This window comes from Anabrus simplex, chromosome 1 (genome assembly GCF_040414725.1).
Source record: "Anabrus simplex isolate iqAnaSimp1 chromosome 1, ASM4041472v1, whole genome shotgun sequence".
NCBI classification, from domain to species: domain Eukaryota; kingdom Metazoa; phylum Arthropoda; class Insecta; order Orthoptera; family Tettigoniidae; genus Anabrus; species Anabrus simplex.
Genome location: NC_090265.1, coordinates 643,159,552 through 643,183,388, shown reverse-complemented (window position 1 = coordinate 643,183,388; position 23,837 = coordinate 643,159,552). Strand labels below are relative to the sequence as shown.

At 43.8% G+C, this 23,837-nt stretch overlaps 1 protein-coding gene across 1 annotated transcript in view; it reads right to left on the bottom strand.

Moving 5' to 3' along the window:
- Nucleotides 1-22,344, bottom strand: part of LOC136857252 (ADP,ATP carrier protein 2) — a 42,269-nt gene extending 19,925 nt beyond the window's left edge. Inside the window, exon 1 of the mRNA XM_067135749.2 lies at nucleotides 22,114-22,344. Coding sequence (XP_066991850.1) covers nucleotides 22,114-22,273 — 160 coding nt within the window. The 5' untranslated portion in view covers nucleotides 22,274-22,344. The remainder of the gene's footprint in view (nucleotides 1-22,113) is intronic.
- Between the last annotated feature and the right edge of the window lie 1,493 nt (nucleotides 22,345-23,837).

The window sequence follows — 23,837 nt, the reverse complement described above, 5'->3', positions numbered from 1 at the left end:
CTGAGAGAAAAACCGACCCTGGAGGGTAAACCGATAAAGAAGAAGAAATTTGGGATAAGTCTAAAAATGCTGTCAAATTTCGCTTTAGGAAAAACAAATGATTATAAAATGTGTCTTATAAAATCTTTCAGCCATGGTCATCCATCCACGGTGGTGCCTCACACATTTTGAATCGCTAATTTCAGGTGACCGCCAGTCATAAGACATTTATGTCAAAAGGAGTGGGTAAAGTGGGAAAGTAAAATATTACAAATAAACATTTTCATTTATATACTTGCGTCATTTTTACGTATTCTATTGCTATATATTTAATCCCTCGTACTCGGCGAGGGATCCCACCTCTACTACCTCAAGGGCAGTGTCCTGGAGCGTGAGACATTTCGTCGGGGAGTGTAAGAATGGGCAATGGAAGACTTACTCAAAATATATTGAATTCTGCCTCCTCGCTAGCAGTCAAGAATAATTGGATAATCGAAATTGAAAACTGCCTTCAAGAAATCAGCATGTTGAAATTATATGGGTCAGGCCTAGCTTTAGAAAGTTGTTGGACAAACATCATTTTAATCGAAAGCGACTTTCAACCTATTAGGTCGTGTTACGTACATTTAGTACGTGTTGAAGAGATGTTAAGTACAGAACAAAAATGGCCAACCAGACATTAGTGGGATTCGAACCTCAATGGGCAACCTAAAAGCACTCTACAGTGTGATGGTAGTAGTACCAGACCTGTAGCTTAGAAGCTTTCCAACAGAACAAAGATGGCCTAGGCCGCCATAGCTCAATTGGTAGAGCAACCGACGCGAAATCGGGAGGTTGTGCTAGTGCGACGTTAAATTCCTAGCAAAAGAGAATAATCAACAATATACTTTTACGGCTTTCGGAGACGCCGAGGTAACGGAGTTTTGTCCTGGAGGAATTCCCTTTCGTCCCAGTAAATCTGCCAACACGAGGCTGACGTATTCGGCACCTTCAAATACCACCGGACTGAGCCAGGATCGAACCTGCCAAGTTGGGGTCAGAAGGCCAGCGCCTCAACCGTCTGAGCCACTCAGTCTGTCAAGGCTAAGACTGAGACAAATCAATGAAAGTAACAGAATTGCTCTAGCCCATATCAGAAGACATGTAGTGTTAACAGCAAGAACCATGTTTAAATGTTGCGCACTCGTGCATCTTGCGCATTCATGTTCAGGGACGTAAGTTCAAACACGTAACCTTGATAAACATGTGTAGGCCTAGGTCTGGCAGTGAAGCGTGTAGTTATGTAACAGCCAACATAAATTTCAAGCTGCTACTCCCATATACCATTATCTAGTACGGAGATGCGGAAAACATTTGACTCATATGAGATCTAAGAAATAGACTCATCTTGCTTTGGACCTTCACCCACAATTATTATTGATTTCCTAACCTAAGGAAACAAGTAATAGAGCGCCTAAATTAGGGGTTAAGCTAGAAAATAAAATTGTCGCAATTGTTTTATGGTTAGTAATAATGATGCTCATGTTAGGCTGTACTTCTTATTCCTTTTTCTCACATAGTGCATGGAAATAATAGCATATCATTCTAGTACTGAATCTTGAAAACGAATGACAATCCGGAGTCTGTTTCCAGTCGTTCGACCGGATTAGGAACAGAATTAATGAAGCCCCATCTAGCGGCCAGGATAGGAATCGTGCTGGCTGCCGAAGCTTGTTGCACTCCACTGGGGCGATGATTAATGACCGACAGATTAAATAAAATGACATTGGAGAGTTTTGTTGGATTGAAAGATGACGGGGAAATTCGGAGTACCAGGAGAAAAACCTGTCCCACCTCCGCTTTGTCGTGCACAAATCTCACATGGAATGAACGGGATTTTAACGTGGTGATAAGCCGGCGCTTGGGTGGCGTGCCTGATGCGACCGCATAATCTGTAACCGTGTCGGATGCGACCGGCGTTGACAAGCAAATTGTCATTTGATAACTTGTGTCATCAGTCATCACCCAAGATAAGGTAAGCTAAACGAAATGCAATGCCATTTCAATAAGTCTTATAAGCAGCTACTGCCCCTACTTTACATAACACTTCTGGGGGAAACTCGTTTCACAACACGAGAAATGGTGATGGGTTTATGTCTTTCCCCACCGGGCGAGTTGGCCATGCGGGTAGAGGCGCGCGGCTTTGAGCTTGCATCCGGGAGGTAGTGGGTTCGAATCCCACTGTCGGCAGCCCTGAAGATGGTTTTCCGTGGTTTCCCATTTTCACACCAGGCAAATGCTGGGGCTGTATTTTAATTAAGACCAGGGCTGCTTCCTTCCCATTCCTAGCCTTTTTATATCCCATCGTCGCCTTAAGACCTGTCTGTGTCGGTGCGACGTAATGCCACTAGCAAGAGACAAGATCCTAATTCTCTGAAATTATTTACGACTTAGGCCTACTTACTTATCGTGTCCTATTAGTACCAGGAGTGTCCGAGGACGTGTTCGGCTTGCCCGGTGCAGGTCTTTCTACCTGACACCCGTGGGCGGCCTGCGCGTCTGGATGTGGGATTATGATAATGAAGTAGGGAGAGATGAAACCCAATTTCGGCACGTAGCCTACTCCTCTCGAATAATACCAAGGGGTTTGCTCAAATGCTTTACGTCGTCATCCAACGCCCGAATTACCATCAACAGCTCATATCCCCTCACTCCATTTGAACACTGCGAAAAGGTTTGGATTTGAATCCAGGCTTTTGGCATGCAATCTAGTGATTAGAAACTGTCTACCACCAGCTTTCCTACCCTGGCGGCCAACATTCTGATGGTGATTTTTTTTTATCCAGGCTAAGAGGCTCAGACGGCTCAGACGGTTGAGATGCTGGTCTTCCGACTCCAACTTGGCAGGTTCGATCCTGGCTCAGTCCGGTGGTATTTGATCATGCTCAAATACGTCAGCTTCGTGTCGGTGGATTTACTGGCACGTAAAATAAGTCCTGCGGGACTAAATTCCGGCACCTCGGCGTCTCCTTAAACCATAAAAATAGTTACTGGGACGTAAAGCCAGCAACATTATTATCTTTTTCTTTCGACCAACGGCACTCGAACCTGCTAACCACGGTGTCTGACCTTTATTTTAGAAAAGACCAAGTTAGCTACTTATAAGCAATCTGCCACTTGGTGACAGCCCTTAATGCAGATCAATTGTAAGTGACTGATGGGTCGCATGCGGCACGATGCTTATCCACTCGGTCGCTATTGGCACGATAATGGCCTGGTCGCAAACGGCACGGTCGCATCTGATACGTAACCGGCGCGTGGCAGCCTGAGCCACGGAGGCTCCGCGTACTGAATCTTACACGACACAATGTAACGATTTCCAAAACTTCACCAATAACCGTTTAATCGACACTGAAGTAGATATTAGAGCGATGGCTCGCCTCGTGGTCATGATTGGTAAGGCGTCAAGTCTGTGTGGTTAGTGTTGGTTCAAGTTCCGTTGGTGGAATATATTGAACCCTTGAGCTTGTAGAATTATGGGTTCAATATATATATCACCATCGGAATGTTGACCGGCAGGGTAGGACAGGTGGAGGTATACAGTTTCTAGTAACTAGATTGCGTGCCAAATCCTGGGTTCAATTCCAAACCTCCCCGCAGTAGAGTGAAGGCATATGGCGCTGTTGATGGTGATTCACCCGTCAGATGGGGACGTAAAGCCTTCAGCAGACTCCTTCGTGTTATTCGACAGGGGCAGGCTACGTGACGTGACCAGATTACCCTCGCTTTCCCTACCTGATTACCACTCCCTCCCACACACATACACACGAACGCGCATGCACACGTCGCCCACGGGCATCAACTAGAAAGGCTTGCACCAGGCATTTTCGGTGGCCGCACGATGTAAAAACGTAAATAAATAAATTAGTGTGATAAGAGTCCGCCTCTGTGGTGTAGTGGTTAGTGTGATTAGCTGCCACCCCCAGAGGCCCGGGTTCGATTCCGGACTCTGCCACGAAATTAGAAAAGTGGTACGAGGGCTGGAACGGGGTCCACTCAGCCTCGGGAGGTCAACTGAGTAGAGGTTGGTTCGATTCCCACCTCAGCCATCCTGTAAGTGGTTTTCCGTTGGGTTTCCACTTCTCCTCCAGGCAAATGCCGGGATCGTACCTAACTTAAGGCCACGGCCGCTTCCTTCCCCCTTCCTTGTCTATCCCTTCCAATCTTCCCATCCCCCCCCCCCCTCCAAGGCCACTGTTCAGCATAGCAGGTGAGGCCGTCTGGGCGAGGTACTGGTCATCCTGCCCAGTTTTATCCCCCGACCCAGAGTCTGAAACTCCAGGACACTGCCCTTGAGGTGGTAGAGGTGGGATCCCTCGCTGAGTCCGAGGGAAAAACCGACCCTGGAGGGTAAACAGATTAAGAAGAGGAAGAAGAAGTGTGATAAGAGATTTTGTTAGTACTAAAACACTAACCTCGTAATTCTCCTGTGATTGGGTGACAACTGAATTTACAGTTATAAAAAATTGCAAATTGCGAAAAGTTCATGTAGCATACCAAATCATAATACGGAATGTCAAACGAATAAGATATGTGGAAACAAATCTGACGCGATTCGCACATTTTTGTACAAGATAATCTTATATGACGTAGCAGCTCTACAGTATGTTAGTTGTTACATAACTACACGCTGTACTGCCAGAGACGCAAATAATGGAATATAATCCTAGTACTGCATCATCACTTATATAACGATTTCCATCACTTCATATATCAACACCGCCTGTAACTATTTATCCATTTAACCCCCATTAGAATAGGCTTTAGAGTGGTAAATGATTTGGGCACCCTTGAGAAGTAACTAGACTTCTCTTCGGAGCCAGGGGATGTTTGTTTAAGGACACGAGTTCCCATCTCAAGAAGCTCTCGTTGACAGACATACAACATCTTTTATTAAATATTTTCAAGGATTCGTTGGCAATATTAAACCACAATCTATATTCTTCTCATTAGATAATAATGACTCATTATATAACATTTCGGGTATATATTTTAAAAGGTTATATTCCCCCGGTCTAGGAAGCCAAGAATAACGGCCGAAGGAATTAGTCGTGCTGACCACACGACACCTCGTAATCTGCAGGCCTTCGGGCTGAGCAGCGGTCGCTTGGTAGGCCAAGGCCCTTCAAGGGCTGTCGTGCTATGGGGTTTGGTTTTATATTATATTCCGGATCCATCTGCTCGGAATCATTAGAAGAGGCGGTTAGCTGCCAACTCTCGGAGGTCGGTTTTCGATTTCCGGCTCTGCCACGAAAATTGAGAACTGTACGAGGACTGGAACGGGATCCACTTAGCCTCGGGAGGACAACTGAGTAGACAGGGTTCAGTTCCCACCTCAACCATCCTCGAGGTGGCTTTCCGTGGTTTCCTACTTCACCTCGAGGCAAATGCCGGGATGCTATCTAACTTGAGGTATGGCCGCTTCCTTCCCTCTTCCTTGTCTATCCCTTCCATTCTTCCCATCCCTCCACAATGCCCCTGGTCAGCATAACAGGTGAGGCCGCCTAACACCTGTTCTGATATCAAAGCTTTTTGGTAGTTCCCCTCTGAATTTTACCTTTGACTTGGTGTTTGTGAAAGTAGCCTCTACGAGGTTCAGAATCTTATTATCTAGTCTCAATTCAGCGGGGGTCTGAAAGAGGAAGATTCATAAGCTTTCTGGAAGTCAACGAAAATTATTAAGGTTTCGAGCGGGCTCCAAGTACAGATGAATAGAAAATGATAAAAACAAGACATCTGGATTCTGTACGTCGTGCCATATTGTTTAGCACCTGGTACGTGCTGAACGTGCTCTCCGTACCAAGTGGTCTACAAGCACTGTGACGACATGCGTCACTCACGTGATGAATGTGGCGCTTGAATGGACAAAAGTGATCCTTTGCTTAGCGATATGTATGACTGTGCGTGAAAGAAAGACGGGTGAGCGCTGTAACTAAATACTGTAGCTGTTATTTAGCTTTTATGTTCATCTCCAGGGTCTTGTAGGCTACTTTATGACTGGTTATCCCATCACGTCTTATGTCACCTATCACCCAGTGGCGGCTGGTGGTATCTGAAGCTGGATGTTGCACCAAAATTTTCAGTGTCACATTTTCATAGCTTACAGAAATAACAAGAAACTCTATCATCGTTAGGTAATGAACTACATTCTTACTTAAACTGAAGTATATCTGGCATTTATAACCCAGGAAATAAGAGGCTAATTATACACTATAACTACTTTCACTCTTATTAATAATGTTATTGGCTTTACGTTCCACTAATGACTTTTTACGATTTTCGGAGACTCCGAGGTGCCGGAATGTAATCCTCCAGGAGTTCTTTTACATGCCAGTAAATCTACTGACACGAAGCTCACGTATTTGAGCACCTTCAAATACCACCGGACTGAGCCAGGATCGAACCTGCCACGTTGTGGTCAGAAGGCCAGCGCCTCAGCCGTCTGAGCCACTCGGCCTGGCACAGTTACTATTGCCTCACATTAATTGAAAATTTGCCCTCCTGTTTGTCATTGAAGCAAGATATTGGTAATATTGTGGGTGGCCTGGTATGGCGTGGAAAAGAAATTACCCAGCAAGCTGGCCGCGCGGTTACAGTCGCGTAGCTGTGAGCATTCAAACACCACTGTCGGAAACCCTGAAGATGGTATTCCGCTGTTTCCCATTTTTACACCAGGAAAATGTTGTGGCTGTGCCTTAATTAAAGCCACGGTCGCTTCTTTCCAACTCCTAGCCCTTTCCTATCCCATCGTCGCCATAAGACCTATCTACGTCGGTGCAACGTAAATAACATTTGTAAATTTAAAAACTGGAAATGAATTACCTTTGCGAGAGGATAGAAAGTAGGAATGAACTAATCTCCGCAGAGTGGCGCAATCTAACGGGGACTTTTGAAACTGTTTCTCGGTAGGAGACTTGCTGGTCTCGTGCAACTCCCTGAGACCCATTCTGGCGAGCATGCTACATGATGCTCTGCTGGCTTAGGCTCGTCCCTGCTGAGGTGCATTGCACCGCGCTATCCGCTAGGGAGTTGCCGTAGGAAAGCAAACCCCCTAAGTTTGATTCGAAGCCAGCAGCGTTTATTGGTCCGTTACGAATCATTAATACAGCGAACGACCAAAGATGGTTGATTTTAACATGTTTTCGAATACATGTTAGGTTTATTAAACTAAAACAAACATCAGAAGAAAAGGCGATAAATGAAGTGAAAAATTGTTGGGAGTTGTGCAACACTGCAATAATACCACGCACCGCCCCTGCTATCACCGTCACTACAGGCATGGGGTGATGACTATGAGACCCCAGCAGAGTCCAACATTGTTTCCACCAAGTTGTTCCCTCTCCTCTCTTTTATCTGATCTACACTGGCCGACCCTTGCTCTCTTTCTACTCTGACGGTCGGACTCTATCCATCTCACACTGTGAAAGAAATGATTTCGCTTTTTTTGTTAGATACAGGCCTGATCGTAACTTTTATCATTTTAAGAACATATTTACCGAGCGAGCTCGCCGCGCAGTTCGAGCCGCGTAGCTGTGAGCCTGCATTCGGGAAATAGTGGGTCGAACTCTACTGTCGGCAGCCCCGAAGATGGTTTTCTGTGGTTTCCCATCTTCACAACAGAGAAATGCTGGGGCTGTACCTTAATTAAGACAACGACCACTTCCTCCCCACTCCTAGGCATTTCCTATCCCATCTGTGTCGGAGTGACGCCAAGCAAGTTGTAAAAAGAAGGATGATTTTAAAGTTTTGCCGACAGTACCGTCCTAATGTTTCTTTCTATACATATATTTTAAGAATTATTTGTTCATAACATTTTTGTAATTTTAATATAAACACACACATTTCAAAATATATATACAGTCGAACCTGCCCTAGCGGACGCCCTTATTCAGCGGACACCTCCCTATACGGACAATTTTTCTCGGAACCGATTTTATTTTACATAAGACAAGTGTTAAATTGGCCTCATTTAAACGGACACCTCGAACTCCGGACAGCGGACATCGCCATTTGTTCCGTCCACTTGACTTAAGCGGACAATTTACACGTTGCAGGACAATTTATTACGCCGGACCACATGTCATCCTTTCTTTTAAAACCATTCTTCAGACATAAGAAAATCCTTTTTGAATGTTTGTACTATTTCAAGTGCAAGGGGAGAGAAGGTACATCGGAATTCAGTTCTACCTAATGGTGTATAGGCCAATTACGAGAATTCTAATTGCCCAGAAATGCTGACAGGGACTGTTGACTCACAAGTTACCTGGGGATTTTCTTCCCTTATTGCATCATTCTATTCATAACTCGGATTGTCGCTGATAAGATCGAGCTCAGGTAGTCAACTTGAGAAGGAAAAGACGAAGCTTCACGATTACTTCACGAAGTTGTAATGTTTGTAAATGTTGTAAAATCACTCATAATAACTCTCTATGAAATACTAACACAGAAATGACTTATAATAATAATATACAGATTATGTATGCTTATATTTACGGTGGATGTTCTTTGCCATTAAAATGTTCAATTATTTTTGCAAACTTGTTTTAGCGGACACCTCTCGTAACGGACATTTTTCCTCGGAACCAACGGTGTCCGCAAAAGGGAGGTTCGACTGTACTCGTAGTTGCACGCTAAGAAGGACTTATCGAAATCGCATAAAAATTAATATGGGTGATTTTATTGTTGGTATAAGTGTTACAGTATCAGAGCAAAAGAGTAATTTATTACCGAAAACTGAACCGTTGAACTGAGACTCTTGTACTCTGTGGATCCTTGTATACATGAGGACCATAACTAAAGACGTAATAAGGGAAAAATCACAGATGAAGTACAAGACTGACTTATAACCTAAAAGGGTTTTAAGTTCAAGGTGTTCAGTTTAATCTAATATTTAGATTTAGTTAAATATTGCATAATATCTTCGCTCTGTATCACTACAATGTACGGTGTTGTATGTTAAACCTGTACTGTGCTGTATCTTGCTCGCATGCGTAACTTCTAAATTTATACTCCATGCCATTTGGAGGTCGTGTCTTACACGTTTGTCAATATTACACAACGTTTGGCACCGGGAGTCATCACGTGCAAAGGTGACCTAATTCTGAACTGATTTCCATTATCTAACGCACGTTATTTTCAGACATCAAGAGAAGTCGAAGTTACCTGGTTCGATGACGACCAATTTTGTCAAGTGTATTGTAAAGCCACAGATGAATTTTAAGTCTGGTAGGGGGAGTTATTTTGTAGAATATACCAATGTACAAGGATTTTCTAATTCTTCACTAATAATTTATTTAAAGTATTCTTATTAAGTGTAATTAATTTTACTACATGCATTTTCAGGATCAATTCTCAATATACAAGGTGTTCCCAAAAATATGGAAAGTTCTCGCCATGAAATGTACAACATAAAACCATCCCTACGAACACATGTCCTATGATCGATGGTTTACAAGTTATAGACATACCAACATTGTTCTGGAATTATTGGTAATGTCCCTACCTACCACATCACATTTCGAAAAGCTGTAGCCATGTTTTATGTTCAAGAAGTGCTCAAAGTGGGTCACAAGTTTGATGGTTTTCAGGCTACTGAACAGCGTATTCTCGAGTTTGCCGGAAATCGTTCAAGTTACGATTGATCGCGTTATAAATTCTTCTAGCTCGGAGACTGACTGTGTTCGTGTTTGTCCCAACATTCACCTTTTCATTTTCAGACAACACACCACACTACCACCACCACCACAGAAACACGCAATAGTGATTACAGCCGTCCACATACAGTTGGCGTCAGGAAGGTCATCCGATCGGAAAATAGGGCCAAATCCACATATGCGACACAGTTCGCACCCGCGACCCGACATGTGTGGGAAAAGCGGTAGAAACAATAATAATAAGAAGAAGATCGACTTTCAAAAAGTACAATGAAGAGGAATTTGTTATTTTCTAAGTTATCTTTTTTTGAAAAAGAATTGGACTTCAATGAGTTACAAAAGTCAAGGCCGATACCTTCATAGTCCTAGCCCTTTCCTCTCCCAGTGGTGCCGAAATCCTAAATGAGTTGATGCGGCGTTAAACAAATAGACAAAGAGATTTTCTAGACTGTGTATGAGTACATAGCACTGTTGACCAACATGTCCCAAGTCCCTTACGCGAGACAATAACAACACATTTGATTTCTTCATAAATAACACTTGTCTGCGATGAATTCATTGCTTTGGAAATGTACATATTTTTAGGACATTGACATCACTCTGGATCGAAAACAAAGGCCACAAAATTCCTAGCTCATACCGATTGTTTGATACTTTCATCGATACCGTCGAGTCACATTGTTTTGACCACCTTATACCATCCAGAGTAACCGCCCTTCGCAGCACTGACAGCAGCTAGACGTGCTAGCAGTGACTCAGTCATGTGTTGATAGGTCTTCACTGGTATGTGGAGCCATGCTTTCTGTGGGCACCGCACAACTATTGAAGAGTGCGTGGCGAAGGAGGCAGACGGCGAACTCAACGTTCGAGATGGTCCCACATACGTTCATTTGGATTGAGATCGGGGCTGTTTGGGGGCCAAGGAATAACTTTGAGGACTTCCTCGTTCTCTTTCAGCCACGTGCGGACACTTCTAGTCGAGTGCCAAGGCGCTTTTTATCGCTCTGTAATGTCCCATCTTCTCGAGACAAAACAAAGCGTTGGTGGCAGTGTTACGATCTGAGGAAGATTCTCGTGATATTCTGTGGATCGCATCATTCGTGTGGAAGGCACTCTTGATCGAAGCGGTTATGAATCCGTCCTCGGTGATCACGTCCACCCGTAAGTTGGGTTTCCACAGGAAAGTTTGGACACTGAAAGAGATGCTCAAAATCTTGAATTGCACCGCAGTTGCAGTCGATATTCTGTGTATAACCCCATCGTTTGGGCGTAGCCTCGGTTCTAGATGTTCCAGTTCTTATCCTATTCAGGCAGGCCAAGATAGCGGAGTATGCGCTGGAGTTGATTCTGTTGGCCGATTCCAGTCGGATAGTGTGGACTGTTGCTGCTAGTAATGATTCCTAAGAACACTTGGTGTGGCTGGTGCTGGCCTGGTGTTATTAATGGAACCTCACTTTGATCTGAGACGCGAGGATGGGATGGGATGGGATGGGATGGGATGGGATGGGATGGGATGGGATGGGATGGGATGGGATGGGATGGGATGGGTTGGGGTGGGATGAGATGAAATCTTCCAGCACGATAAAGCGCCTTGACACACGACTAGACATATCCGCACGTGGCTGAACGAGAACGAACAAGATATAAATGTTCTTCCCTGACCCACAAATAGCCGCGATCTCAATCCAAATGAACGTATGTGGGACCATCTCGATTGTTGAGTTCACCGTCTGACTCTTCCGCCACGCACCCTTCAACAGTTGTGGGGCGCCTGCAGACAGCATGGCTCCAGATACCCGTGAAGACCTACCAGCACCTGACTGAGTCACTGCCAGCACACCTAGGTACAGCCCCTGCTGCGAAGGGCGGTACACTTGGGGAAATAACATGACGGCCTCAGTTCATGGAAGCCAGCAGTCAATCACACTCTGCACCCTGCTGAGTTAACGAGTTCTAAGTGATACTTGTTTGGTGGGGAAAGGTTGCCAAACCACTTTCTTCCAAACTTTCTTCAGTCTTAACCCTTTCTTCGTGTAGAGTGCAGTAGATTATTAGGCAACTCCGGCTACATTAGACATAGTAAATACTATAAACCGCTAACAGACACCGGGCTGCCGTCGGAAAGTGGTGGTGTGAGACGACGTCGTCATGTTTTAACCCCAAGTATAACTCTGGTTACTAGCAGGTGGTCATAATAATGTTATTCAACTTGTGTATATGCTACATATGCTATATGAATTTAAGTATCTTGGCTGCAGTATGAGTCTGACAGTTCATGCTTTACAACGCATACCTCGATATTTCCGTTGATAATTTCTTTTTTTATGTGGGGATCAGTGTGAAAAGTTCCAGGTAGACTTAAAGAAAATTGAAAGGGTATCAAGAACTATGGAACATCAATATGCTTCAGACTATTCTTGAATGATGAAGAGAGACACCCCAAAAGCCCTTCGCAAGAAGTTAAGGGAGTAAAAGAACAGTCGCAACAACAACAACAAAAACAGCGATGACAATACCATCCGTAAGTCCACCATATACCGAGCGAGTTGGCCGTCTGGTTAGGGGCGCGCAGCTGTGAGCTTGCATCCGGGAGATAGTGGGTTTGCCGCAAGACCTATCTGTGTCGGTGCATGTAAAGCAAAATTGTAAAATAAATTAAACCATATCCCAATATTATATGGATGTGGTAGTGGTGGTTATTATTTAAGGGGAAATACGATGTAAACAACCCCCCAAAAGTACCTGGAGCTAAAGAGTAACTTGAATACGATAAGTGTGACCTTTTCCAATAATTTTAACACAATTTCCGATATAATGGAAACTTAATACATAAGAGCTGCAACTGAAATGTCACTGAAGTTTCGTTCCAGTCAAGCAGACATCTTCAGATATACATTTTCTCCGCATCACATCATAAAACGGAATCACCCTTGATATGTATATAACTAAGGTTTAGGTTAAATTGATGGAATTGTATTTTACAAGCATTAAATTCCGATGCGTTTACGAATTATACACTTTACTTCTGTTGTTTACGGGCATCAGGATTATTCTTACCAGTTATAACACCGAGCGAGTTAGCCGTGCGGTTAGGGTCACGCAGCTGTGTGCTTGCATTCGGGAGATATAGGTTCGAACCCCACTGTCGGCAGCCCTGAGGATGGTTTCCCATTTTCACACCAGGCAAATTAATTAAGGCCACGGCCACTTCCTTCCCACTCCTAGGCCTTTCCTATCCCATCGTCCCCACACGACCTATCTGTGTCGGAGCGACGTAAAGCCAATTGCAAAAAAAAAGAAACATTTATAACAGCAAAAGATATGGGCGCAACTGCACAATTCAGTACCAATTTTGACTTACAGAAATTACATTTCTCCTCAATACTAAGACTTTTAAACTGGTTGTTCGATGTAAACACACACGGGGACAAAATATGGCGGCCTCATTTCCTGGAAGCGAGCTGGAAGCCAGCACTCAATCACACCCCGCAGCCTGCTGAGATAACAAGTTCTAAGTGATCCTTGTTTGGTGTGGAAAGGTTGCCAAACTACTTTCTTCCACATACTCTTCAGTCTTTACTCTTTCTTCGTGTCGAGTGTAGTAGACGATTTGGCAACACCGGTTACAGTAGATGTACGTACTAAATCCTATAAGGTAATAGACACCGGGCTGCCGCTGTAGAATAGTGGTGTGAGGTGAGGTCGTAATTTTTGTCCCCAAGAATACTCGTTCACTCGTTATTTTATCGGTAGTAGTCGTTAAAAATATGCGGCCTCAAACAATTTAGTCTCCTTTTCTACATTTCAATAGGAGTTTTGAAATTTGAGCGCAATGGTCAGAAAATACCATCTGAGCTTACATCCATGTCATTCTAGCAGAAGGCAAACAACATTAGAAACAATTTTATGTACACCTCGGTCAAGCAGCCCTAATTGAAACAGATACATGACCGTCATTAACCACATCAGCACTGGTAAATCAATATTGTCAGTCAATGCTGTCTGTAGAAAACTGAAAGGAAAATTTCAATTTCCTTGTGGTCAGTGTGAAAGAACAATTGAGGGGTTGTTGGCAAGAAGGTCACTTGTCCAAAGTCTGCAAATTTTAGTTACAGATGGCATATTTTGCCCACTCGGGACATGCATGTACTCATGCATTCAATTATATAAGAACGTCAGTGGTTCACAGCCAAACGGCTGGTATAGTAAATTTCCTCGTACCACCCCCGAACAGCAACCACACTTGTGACTGTCTACCGTCGCCTCTTTTGTGATCAATAGCAGATGGCTCTTGACCAATAACATCCTTGCTTTGTCAGTGACAGTCCACCCTGGAGTACTTTAAAATCGGGCCGGTCTTGGAACCGGTTCTCTTGTAAGGTCTCTCGTGTTCCGCAGCTGCACGCAGTTCTGTCCAGTCTCGCTCTTCGCTCTCAGAGGCTAAGTAGTTAAAACGGAGAGATGACAACGCTGTGTCTCGAGTTGGGGAAATCCTGGCATAAGGAATGTAAACACAGCCAGCCAGCTAGGCTCCCAAAGCGTGCCGGTCGTTAAGGAGGAGACTGCAAGAACTATTAAAAAATACAATGTTTCTATGAGAACGTCAGTTGTCCACAACCTTTCGTGTAAGAACGCCAGCTGTCCACGTTTAACTTATTCATACATTGGTGGCTGCACTATGCTGCAGAGTCACATCAGCTGCAGGCGCTAGCATGTTTCGTTGCATCACGCATTGTAAGTTAGCAAATATGGGTGTGAATGACAATATTGAAAACATCCCAGCGATATGAGCTGCGAATTTTAGGAAAAAATATAATAAGGTATGAGAATATTGCACCCATAAGACGAATATTTTTTTTATTTATTCCTAAAATTTACAATCCTTTTCTTAATCATCGTTATGCGGTTGATTAGATTAGCAGTTTGCCTTTTTCTACCACTACGAGCGCTAATGTGAGTCAATGCAGAGTTTCACTCAACCACCACTACGAGCGCTAATGTGAGTCAATGCAGAGTTTCACTCAAACACCACTACGAGCGCTAATGTGAGTCAATGCAGCCTTTTTAGGTGCATTCGGTGTAGAAATGTTTCAAAAATCGATAAACGCCCGAGGGTATTGAACCAAGGAACACATTACAGAAAGAAGTATGTAAATAAGTTAATTTGGCTAGGATCTAAATCAAAAAGAAAACGCGTAAAGAAACAAGCGATTTTAGGTTGGTTTTCCGGAACTGCATTTAGGCCGGAAGTGATTTTCGAAATTTTTTTTTTTTTTTAAATTTGATAGAGCTCTCCACGACTCACAGTTTGAAACCTTTTCGGGCCCTTTAGCCCTTCAACTTTCGGCACAATTGAGAAAGTTAAATTTTACGTTTTTCGTAGTATGATGACCCCTACTTTGTCTGGAAAGACATGTTTTCAACATTAAAAGTTGTGTTACAGTGAGATAATAATTATAATTTTTTGTCGCTATTTCTAGTAAGGCAGACCCTCCGATGAGGGTGGGCGGCATCTGCCATGTGTAGGTAACTGCGTGTTATTATGGTGGAGGATAGTGTTATGTGTGGTGTGTGAGTTGCAGGGATGTTGGGGACAGCACAAGCACGCAGCCCCCGAGCCATTGGAATTAACCAATGAAGGTTAAAATCCCCGACCCGGCCGGGAATCGAATCCGGGACCCTCTGAACCAAAGGCCAGTACGCTGACCATTCAGCCAACGAGTCGAACTCACAGTGAGATGACAATATCATTTCATAAAAAATCAGCTGCTGTGTTTTTCTTTCCGGACACTTTTGGAAATCAGCCAGTGACATCCTTCCTTTGTCCTTGGAATATAGGCAAAGAGGCCATACTTGTATAAGAGTGTCAAATTATAAGTTGGCAGTTATATAGTATATTTCGAAATATCTTTCTAAGATTGGAATGGAGCAGTTTTGTCGTAGTATCTGACACATCTTCCCCTTTTAGAATTAATTATGTTTATTTGATTGTTCCACCGGCTATCATTTCTTGATGGATGGAGAACTTTTGCACCTCTCTCTTGGCAAAGGCCAGAGCAAAATGTAGCTTCCACCGAAGTCTCCGTCTCTCCATGGCTGTAACAATATGGAAGATGCTGGGGTATGGGTGGTGCTGAGTAATGATTGTTATGGAAGGTGTTGCTAATAGAGCCAATCGCATTGCAATGGCACTTTCTGGCCCAATGAGGAAAACAATGGCAAACTGCCTCATTCCTCATCTTGCCTAGTACGCCTCATTTTGGAATCACCGTCGGTTTTTGCGGTTTCCTTATAACCGCATTACCTTCGGTGGTGCTGTTTGAGGATCGAACCAGCCTCTGGGCTGATGACCTAGCAGACAGATTTAATACTGGTAAACCCCGGAAAACCGAACGGCTCCATGGTTAAATGTTTAGTGTGCTGGCCTTTAGTTCGGGGGATCCCGGGTTCGATTCCAGGCTGGGTCTGGGATTTTAACCTTCATTGGTTAATTCCGATGGCTCGGGAGCTGGGCGTGTGTCACGTCTTCATCCTTAGAATTCATCATAGGTAGGCCCCATCCTCATATACGACGTCAACTCCAAAGACCTGCACCAGGCATCCTAAGAGGTCACACGACATTATTATTATTATTATTATTATTATTATTATTATTATTATTATTATTATTACTAGAAAACCAAATCCTGTACCACATACGGCACATTGAGAATCTTGGTCTGCCAGGTCGACTTGTGCCAAGCCGGGAGATACTGGAGATCAGCTTGACGTATGTTTGGCTTACCTGACCTGGTCTACTGCATCTCATATAAAATCAACATCCCAGTTGGTCGCATTAAACCGAGTGAACTCCGTTCCGGTCCTCAGCCCACGATTAAAATCCTTGGATGTGCTGGGGATCAAATCCCAGGGCTCTGCATGAGAGCAGACACGCTACACCTACATCACGAAACTGGCAAGGATTGATATCCTTGGATGAGCCGGAGGTCAAACTCCAGACCTCCAGGTAAGAGCAGAGGCGCCACACCTACACCATGGAACTGGCAAGGATTGATATCCTTGGATGAGCCGGAGGTCAAACTCCAGACCTCCAGGGAAGAGCAGACGCGCCACACTTACACCGTGAAAATTGCAAGAATCGATATCCTTGGATGAGCCGGAGATCAAACTCCAGACCTCCAGGTAAGAGCAGACGTGCCACACCTACACTATGAAACCGTAAAGATATCCCTGGATGAGAGGGGGAACGAACCCTAGGCCTCCGTGTAAGAGCAGACACGCTATGCCTACATCAGGTAATTCACAAGGATTAATAGCCTCGGTTGAGATGAGTATTAAACCCCTGGCTTCCGGATAAGAGTAGACACGCTACGCCTACACCAGGGAACTGGTAAAAGGATGAGACGAGTATCGAATCCCTGGTCTCCTGGTAATGTAAAAGTAAACACGCTACGGGGCTGAAAAGACTTGAAAGGGTGCCATAGAAATTGAAAAGGAGTTTTTCGATTAGCATTTTCCAAGAGGAGAGCGGAGAAGAAAGTGAATAGTAATTTAATTTAATTTCGTGTGGCTATTTCTAACCGAGTGCAGCCCTTTCAAGGCAGACCCTCCGATGAGGGTGGGCGGCATCTGCCAAGTGTAGGTAACTGCGTGTTATTGTGGTGGAGGATAGTGTTATGTGTAGTGTGTGAGTTGCAGGTATGTTGGGGACAGCACATACACCCAGCCCCCGGGCCATTGGAATTAAGGTTAAAATCCCCGACCCGGCCGGGAATCGAACCCGGGACCCTCTGAACCGAAGGCCAGTACGCTGACCATTCAGCCAACGAGTCGGACAGTGCATAATAGATCGCTACCGAAAGTCACTGCGACATCATGAAGCCGTTGTTCTATCTGCTCACATGGCTGTGAAAGAAAGCTGATTGACTATTCTCTTACGGCAATGTAATAAATGCAAAATAGATTTTTGAAGTGTAGGAGAGAGTCCATTCAGTTGGTATTTAATTTCCTAGTTCTTTGAAATAATTGAAGAAAATACTAGCTAAAAAACTGATAGGGAATCTGTCACCTGTGGGGCAGTCCTAAACACAGATCAATGGCGATTGTTTGAAGATATCTGGTGATATATTCTCTGTTTATCCGAAATTAATTTTTTAAAATCCCAGCGGTAGGCAACTCAATGGAGTGCAGATTTCTCTGCCATCTGGTAGTGTAGAACGGAAAGTCAAATTTGACAAGCAGGCAATTTAAATGGCATTTTCACGTGCATATTCCCTAATGGAGTGCCTCATTTCTTGGCGCTCAGTGGAGACATGTCAACTGAGTTATGTAATAGCTGGCTTCTCTCCAAATGGGCCTCGGTTCGCAATCCGGCCAGTACACGTGGGAAATTTTAAATCAACCTTCAGTGGCCTGGATTCCATGTCAAATTGGAGGTGCTATGGGTTTAAGTATGAGATTAACAGCTACGTAAAACTACAAGGTAGCTTGTTTTAGTGCTCATCGGATTGAGTTCTGAATAATCTTTTCAAACAAACGGAGAAACAAAGAAACGAACAAACAGTAAATGCCCATGGCGCTACAATCTTGATTGTCCTTGGCCTACCAAGCGACCGCTGCAGATTACTAGGTGACGTGTGGTCAGCACCACGACGAAACCTCTCGGCTTTATAGACCGGGCCCGCTATCTCACCATTAGATAGCTCCTCAAATGTTCTTACGTAGGCTAGGTGGATCTCGTTCCAGCCCTCAGATCCAGGTAAAATCCCTGATCTGGCCGGAAATTGAACCCGGAGCCTTCTGATAAGATTCATTCCCGCTACTCAGATACAGTAGGGCCGGCCGAGTTTTCTTTTCAGTTTGTTGATTGATTGTCGGCATAAGGCAATTAAAATGATTTTTTAATTTCCTACATGTTTAACGTCCCAATGCCAGCCCCGTGGTATAGGGGTAGCATGCCCGTCTCTTGCCCGGAGGCCCCGGGTTCGATTCCCGACCAGATCAGGGATTTATACCTGGACTTGCGGGCTGGTTCAAGGTGCATTCAGCCTACGCGATTAGAATTGAGGAGCTATCTGACGGTGAGATAGCGGCCCCGGTCTAGAAAGCCAAGAACAACGGCCGAGAGGATTCTGACCACACCACACTTCGTAATTTGCAGGCCTTCGGGCTGAGCAGCGGTCGCTTGATAGGCCAAGACCCTCCAAGGGCTGTAGTGCTATGGTTTTTTTAACGTCCCACTAAATCACGGAAGATTTTGGCGACGGAAGGGTGGGAAAGGGCTAGGATTTGGAAGTTAGCAGCCGTGATGAAGGTACAGCCCCAGCTAGCATTTGCCTGGTGTGAAAATGGTGAAACCACGGGAAACCATCTTCAGGGTTGCCGACGGCGTGATTCGAACCGACTATCTCTGGAATGCAAGCTTACAGCTGAGCGACCCCAACTGCAAGGCCAACTCGCTCGGTAATCTAAAATTTCCTTTACGTCGCACCGACACAGACATGCCTTATGGCGACGATGGGATGGGAAAGGACTAGGAGTGGGAAGGAAGTGGCCTTGGCCTTACTTAAGATACAGCTCCAGCATTTGCCTAGTGTGAAAATGGTAAACCATATTCAGGGCTGTCAACAGTGGGGCTCGAACCCAGTACCTCCCGAATGCAAGCTGACAGCTACGAGACACGAACCGTGCGGCCACCTGCTTGGTGCAATGAAAGCATTGTTTACTCCAGACAAAATATTCATCTAGAGTAGAATTAGTGAATTTGAAAGGGCGGTGTGCGGCTCAGAGTGCGCATGTAGGTCGCGTTTCATCGACGACAGCGCTGCCAGATTTCGCCTCGCACGTATTCTGTTTATTGATCTGGTCCTGCTACCAAACGTTCAGACGTTGCCAGACGAGTCCAATTGTCAACTCGTAGCAGATTAAAGTCTTGACGAAAAAGTACGGGTCCGCCTCTGTGGTCTAGTGGTTAGTGTAATTAGCTGCCACCCCCGGAGGTCCGGGTTCGATTCCCGGCTCTGCCACGAAATTTGAAAAGTGGTACGAGGGCTGGAACGGGCAGGGTCCACTCAGCCTCGGTAGGTCAACTGAGTAGAGGTGGGTTCGATTCTCACCTCAGCCATCCTGGAAGTGGTTTTCCGTGGTTTCCCCACTTCTCCTCCAGGCAAATGCTGGGATGGTACCTAACTTAAGCCCACGGCCGCTTCCTTCCCTCTTCCTTGTCTATCCCTTCCAATCTTCCCATCCCCCAGCAAGGCCCCTGTTCAGCATAGCAGGTGAGGCCGCCTGGGCGAGGTACTGGTCACCCTCCCTAGTTGTATCCCCCGACCCAGAGTCTGAAGCTCCAGGACACTGCCCTTGTGGCGGTAGAGGTGGGATTCCTCGCTGAGTCCGAGAGAAAAACCGACCCTGGAGGGTAAACAGATTAAGAAAGAAAAAGCGAGGTATGAAATACTTCGCGGAACATTGACATGAACCGCCACGAGCATACATGTTCCCTAAGGGCTCACCACTTGTTGACTTGGGTTGACGTTACTCGACTGATATATATATTTTTATCTTTTCTATCTGAATTCTCCTACGTGAGATTTTCTCTCCCTTTATGCTTTTTTGAATCTATTTTGTAACTGGTACCTTTATCATTGAAAAGGTCTGATCCTTCAACTCGTTTTCTTTGATAAGCATTAAACTTGATAGTACCTATAAATACAATTATCTTGCTCCTTATCAAAACCATTACTTCCTTCAGCACTTATCACTCTAAAATGGATTGTTTCCTCTCTCAGATGGATCCATGTATGTACATGTGCGCGTGAATGTGAGCGAGAAAGAAAGAAAGAAAGAAAAAAAGAAAGAAAGGAAAGCATTTACCTCAAAAGAAAATATTCTAATTGACCAGCAACCCCACACTTCCTTCACCATTACAAAATTAACACAATAGAATAACACGAAAAGAACGGAGCGAACTGGCTGTGCGGAACGTATTTTGCAGCTGAAAACTTGTATTTAGGAGGTCATAGGTTCGAATCCCATCTACACCAGCCCTAAAGGTGTTTTTTTTTCTGTGGTGGCTAATTTTCACACCACGTACATGCTCGGGCTCTGCGTTAATTAACGCTGCGGCAACTTCTTTCTGAGTCTTGCTTTTTCCTATCCCATCGTTCCGCTAAAACCTGTCTGAGGTGTAACACCATCCCACTAGCAAATAATAATAATAATAATAATAATAATAATAATAATAATAATAATAATAATAATAATAATAATAATAATAATAATAATAATAAGGAAGATTTTATCAGGATTTTTCAAGCCTTTCCAACAAACTGAAGAACTGCTCTGGGAAAGAGATTTATAAATCACATTAGTACAAATATATATCTAGGCCTATAAAAATACTTGATTTTTTCTTGTTAAATATTTCTCTAACACATACAGTGTATCGCTGGTGATGGAATGGGTATGGGCTAGGACTGAGAAGGTAGAAGGTGCGATCTTAATTAAGGTACAGGCCAGAAAAATAGCGAAGTATGCGAGAGTCTTCAGGGTCCGGTAATATCTTAGTGACTTGCAGATTAAGCGAACGAAGGAATAACAGTTGATAATTTATGAAAGATAGGTGGTTTTACTTATCTGCAGGACTACTCTGACTCATGACTTATTAAAGCAACACGACTATAATTTGAATTTTAAATAAGGTTTGAGTCTATTAAGACAATGATTAAACCTATAATCTAAGCAAAACGTATTCTAGTCATGCTCACTAGAGTATGTCTAAGGGCATAAGAAATATAAGTTCTTAATTCTGAATCACAAAGTAATGTTGATACGCAGCCTTCTTTCAGAGTAAATTAGTCGAAGGATTTTTTTCTGGAATTAAGAACGTAAAATTTACATTGAGATTGAAGGGAATTAAAACATCCACCATATGCTAAAGAGTTAAAATTCAAAGCCACCTTCGTAATGGCTATGAAGGTCATTCGAGGAGCGGAAGTCAAAGGTGTCCAGTATCCATAACTTTGACACTAAGTGGATTAATTAGCTGCCTTTGCACTGAGAAAATATACTGATGCTCATTTCTCTTGCAGGCTAAGTGAACCTTAGGGTCTCTCCAGAAATGGACACATCCTTTCTTATATGTCTCACTTCCTGCCAGAGTATCGATCCCACGTGCTTCCGGGTGAACCAGGCTCGCCCTTTTTAGCACCTCCCTTCCGCACAACCTTATCCCAGACGTTGTTCGAAGCGTAATAGATATCATAATGAGTCTGTATCACGATATATTTCGAACAGATGGTATTCACACTAGGCCTGGGATTTATCCTTACGAACTAGCACTAATACGAAGTAAGATAAAGATGGAAAGAGCAGATGAACAAGGTTATGATAATAATTGAACCTTATATTCTGATATTGATTATTTAAAGAACATGAAACTCACCCTTGTATCTCTGTGCTTCAGAGATCTGCTTTGAGATGTGCTGGACTTGCAAAAGCAGCTTGACTCGCTCGATAGGAGCCACAGCTGTTTTGGAGATGGCAGCGGCCACTCCACCAGCGATGAAGTCCTTGGCGAAGGCGACGGGATCTGCAAGAGACATGGTGGCTGAGCTGCTGGAGGACTGCTGCCGACTGCTCGTCTTGCCGCACACAGAGACCTAGCGAGCACCGGCGCGCCCCGGACCAACACCAGCCTGCTGCCAGGAATAGCCCGCTACGCGACGTCACTAGTCACATGAACTCCATTATGATCTACATCGTGTTACACTATACACAGATAGAAATATATTTTTTCAGAGAAAATGTTTACTAAAAATGATATTAAAAAGCTCTCTTAAATACATGTCCACCAGGTTGAGTGCGAATCAATACGGAATTTGATGGAGAAACCGGAACTCATTCTCCTTTAAAATGCTGAATAAATCCCAAGAAACACTACAGAATTCTTTATTTTCTGTAATTTTAGTACCGTATACACGAAATTTTAGTATATAATTACCAGCACCCGGATGTTATGACATGTCATATTTTTTCTTTATATTATTTAAGCGTGATCTTATCCACGGAGACTAAAATTGTGCAATTTTCACGGGTCATATAAAGTCATATTTTGGCTCATTTAACGTTTTCTGTCATTTTCCGGTAATTTTTAATGTCATAGTCATATTTCGCCGCGAATTTTCGTATTTTTGTTATATTTTAATTCAATTTTTGCATGCCTGCTTGCAGTCGTCTCGTAGATGGATTTTTCATATCTCCTATACCGGTACTGGTTTTTGCTGTAACGTGAAGATCATAATGAAGTTCGCCTGAAATTTCTTACAATTATCTTTCTTAGAAATATATTTTCATGTGAATTATAAAAAGAGACAGATGCGTGTAAAGCGGCAGAATAGTGAGGCTCAATTGAACTCTAATGACTTGGGGTACATCAAATATGCCCCAGTATAACATCCTGCAATGTTAAGGGGTCTTTTTTCCGTTACAAGTCAATGTTTCTTTCTTAATCTCCCTCCAGGGTTTTCCCCTCGGACTCAGCGAGGGTTACCACCTCTACCGCCTCAAGGGCAGTGTCGTGGGCCTGGGAATACAACTGGGGATGAGGACTAATACCTCGCGCAGGCGGCCTGACCTGCTATGCTGAACATGGGCCTTGTCAGGGGACTGGAAAAATCGGAAGGAATAGACAAGGAATTGGGAAGTAATTGACCGTGGCCTTAAATTAGGTACATCCCGGCATTTTATCTGAAGTACAATTGGGAAACTACGGAAAACCATTTCGACGATGGCTGAGATGGGAATCGAACTTAGTTGACCTCCCGAGGCTGAGTGAACCCCGTTCCAAACCTCCGGGAGTAGCAGATTATCACGCTAACCACTTCCTATCTGAATACTTTAAAATGTATGTAATGTCCTATTGTAATGTTCTTTCTGATCGCCCATCAAAATGTGACATTGAATTATTGGATATTCTAGATTTTAAAAGTATTTTTGAAATATAATGTTAATTTAAACAGCGTCAGGATTTTTAATATTTCGAAAATGTGACCAAGAAACTTTTAAGTCATATTTATTGTCATATTTTTAATACATATTTAGGCCATAAATGCATATTTTTAACATGTTTATATCATAAACATCTGGGCACTAATTATTACTATGGCT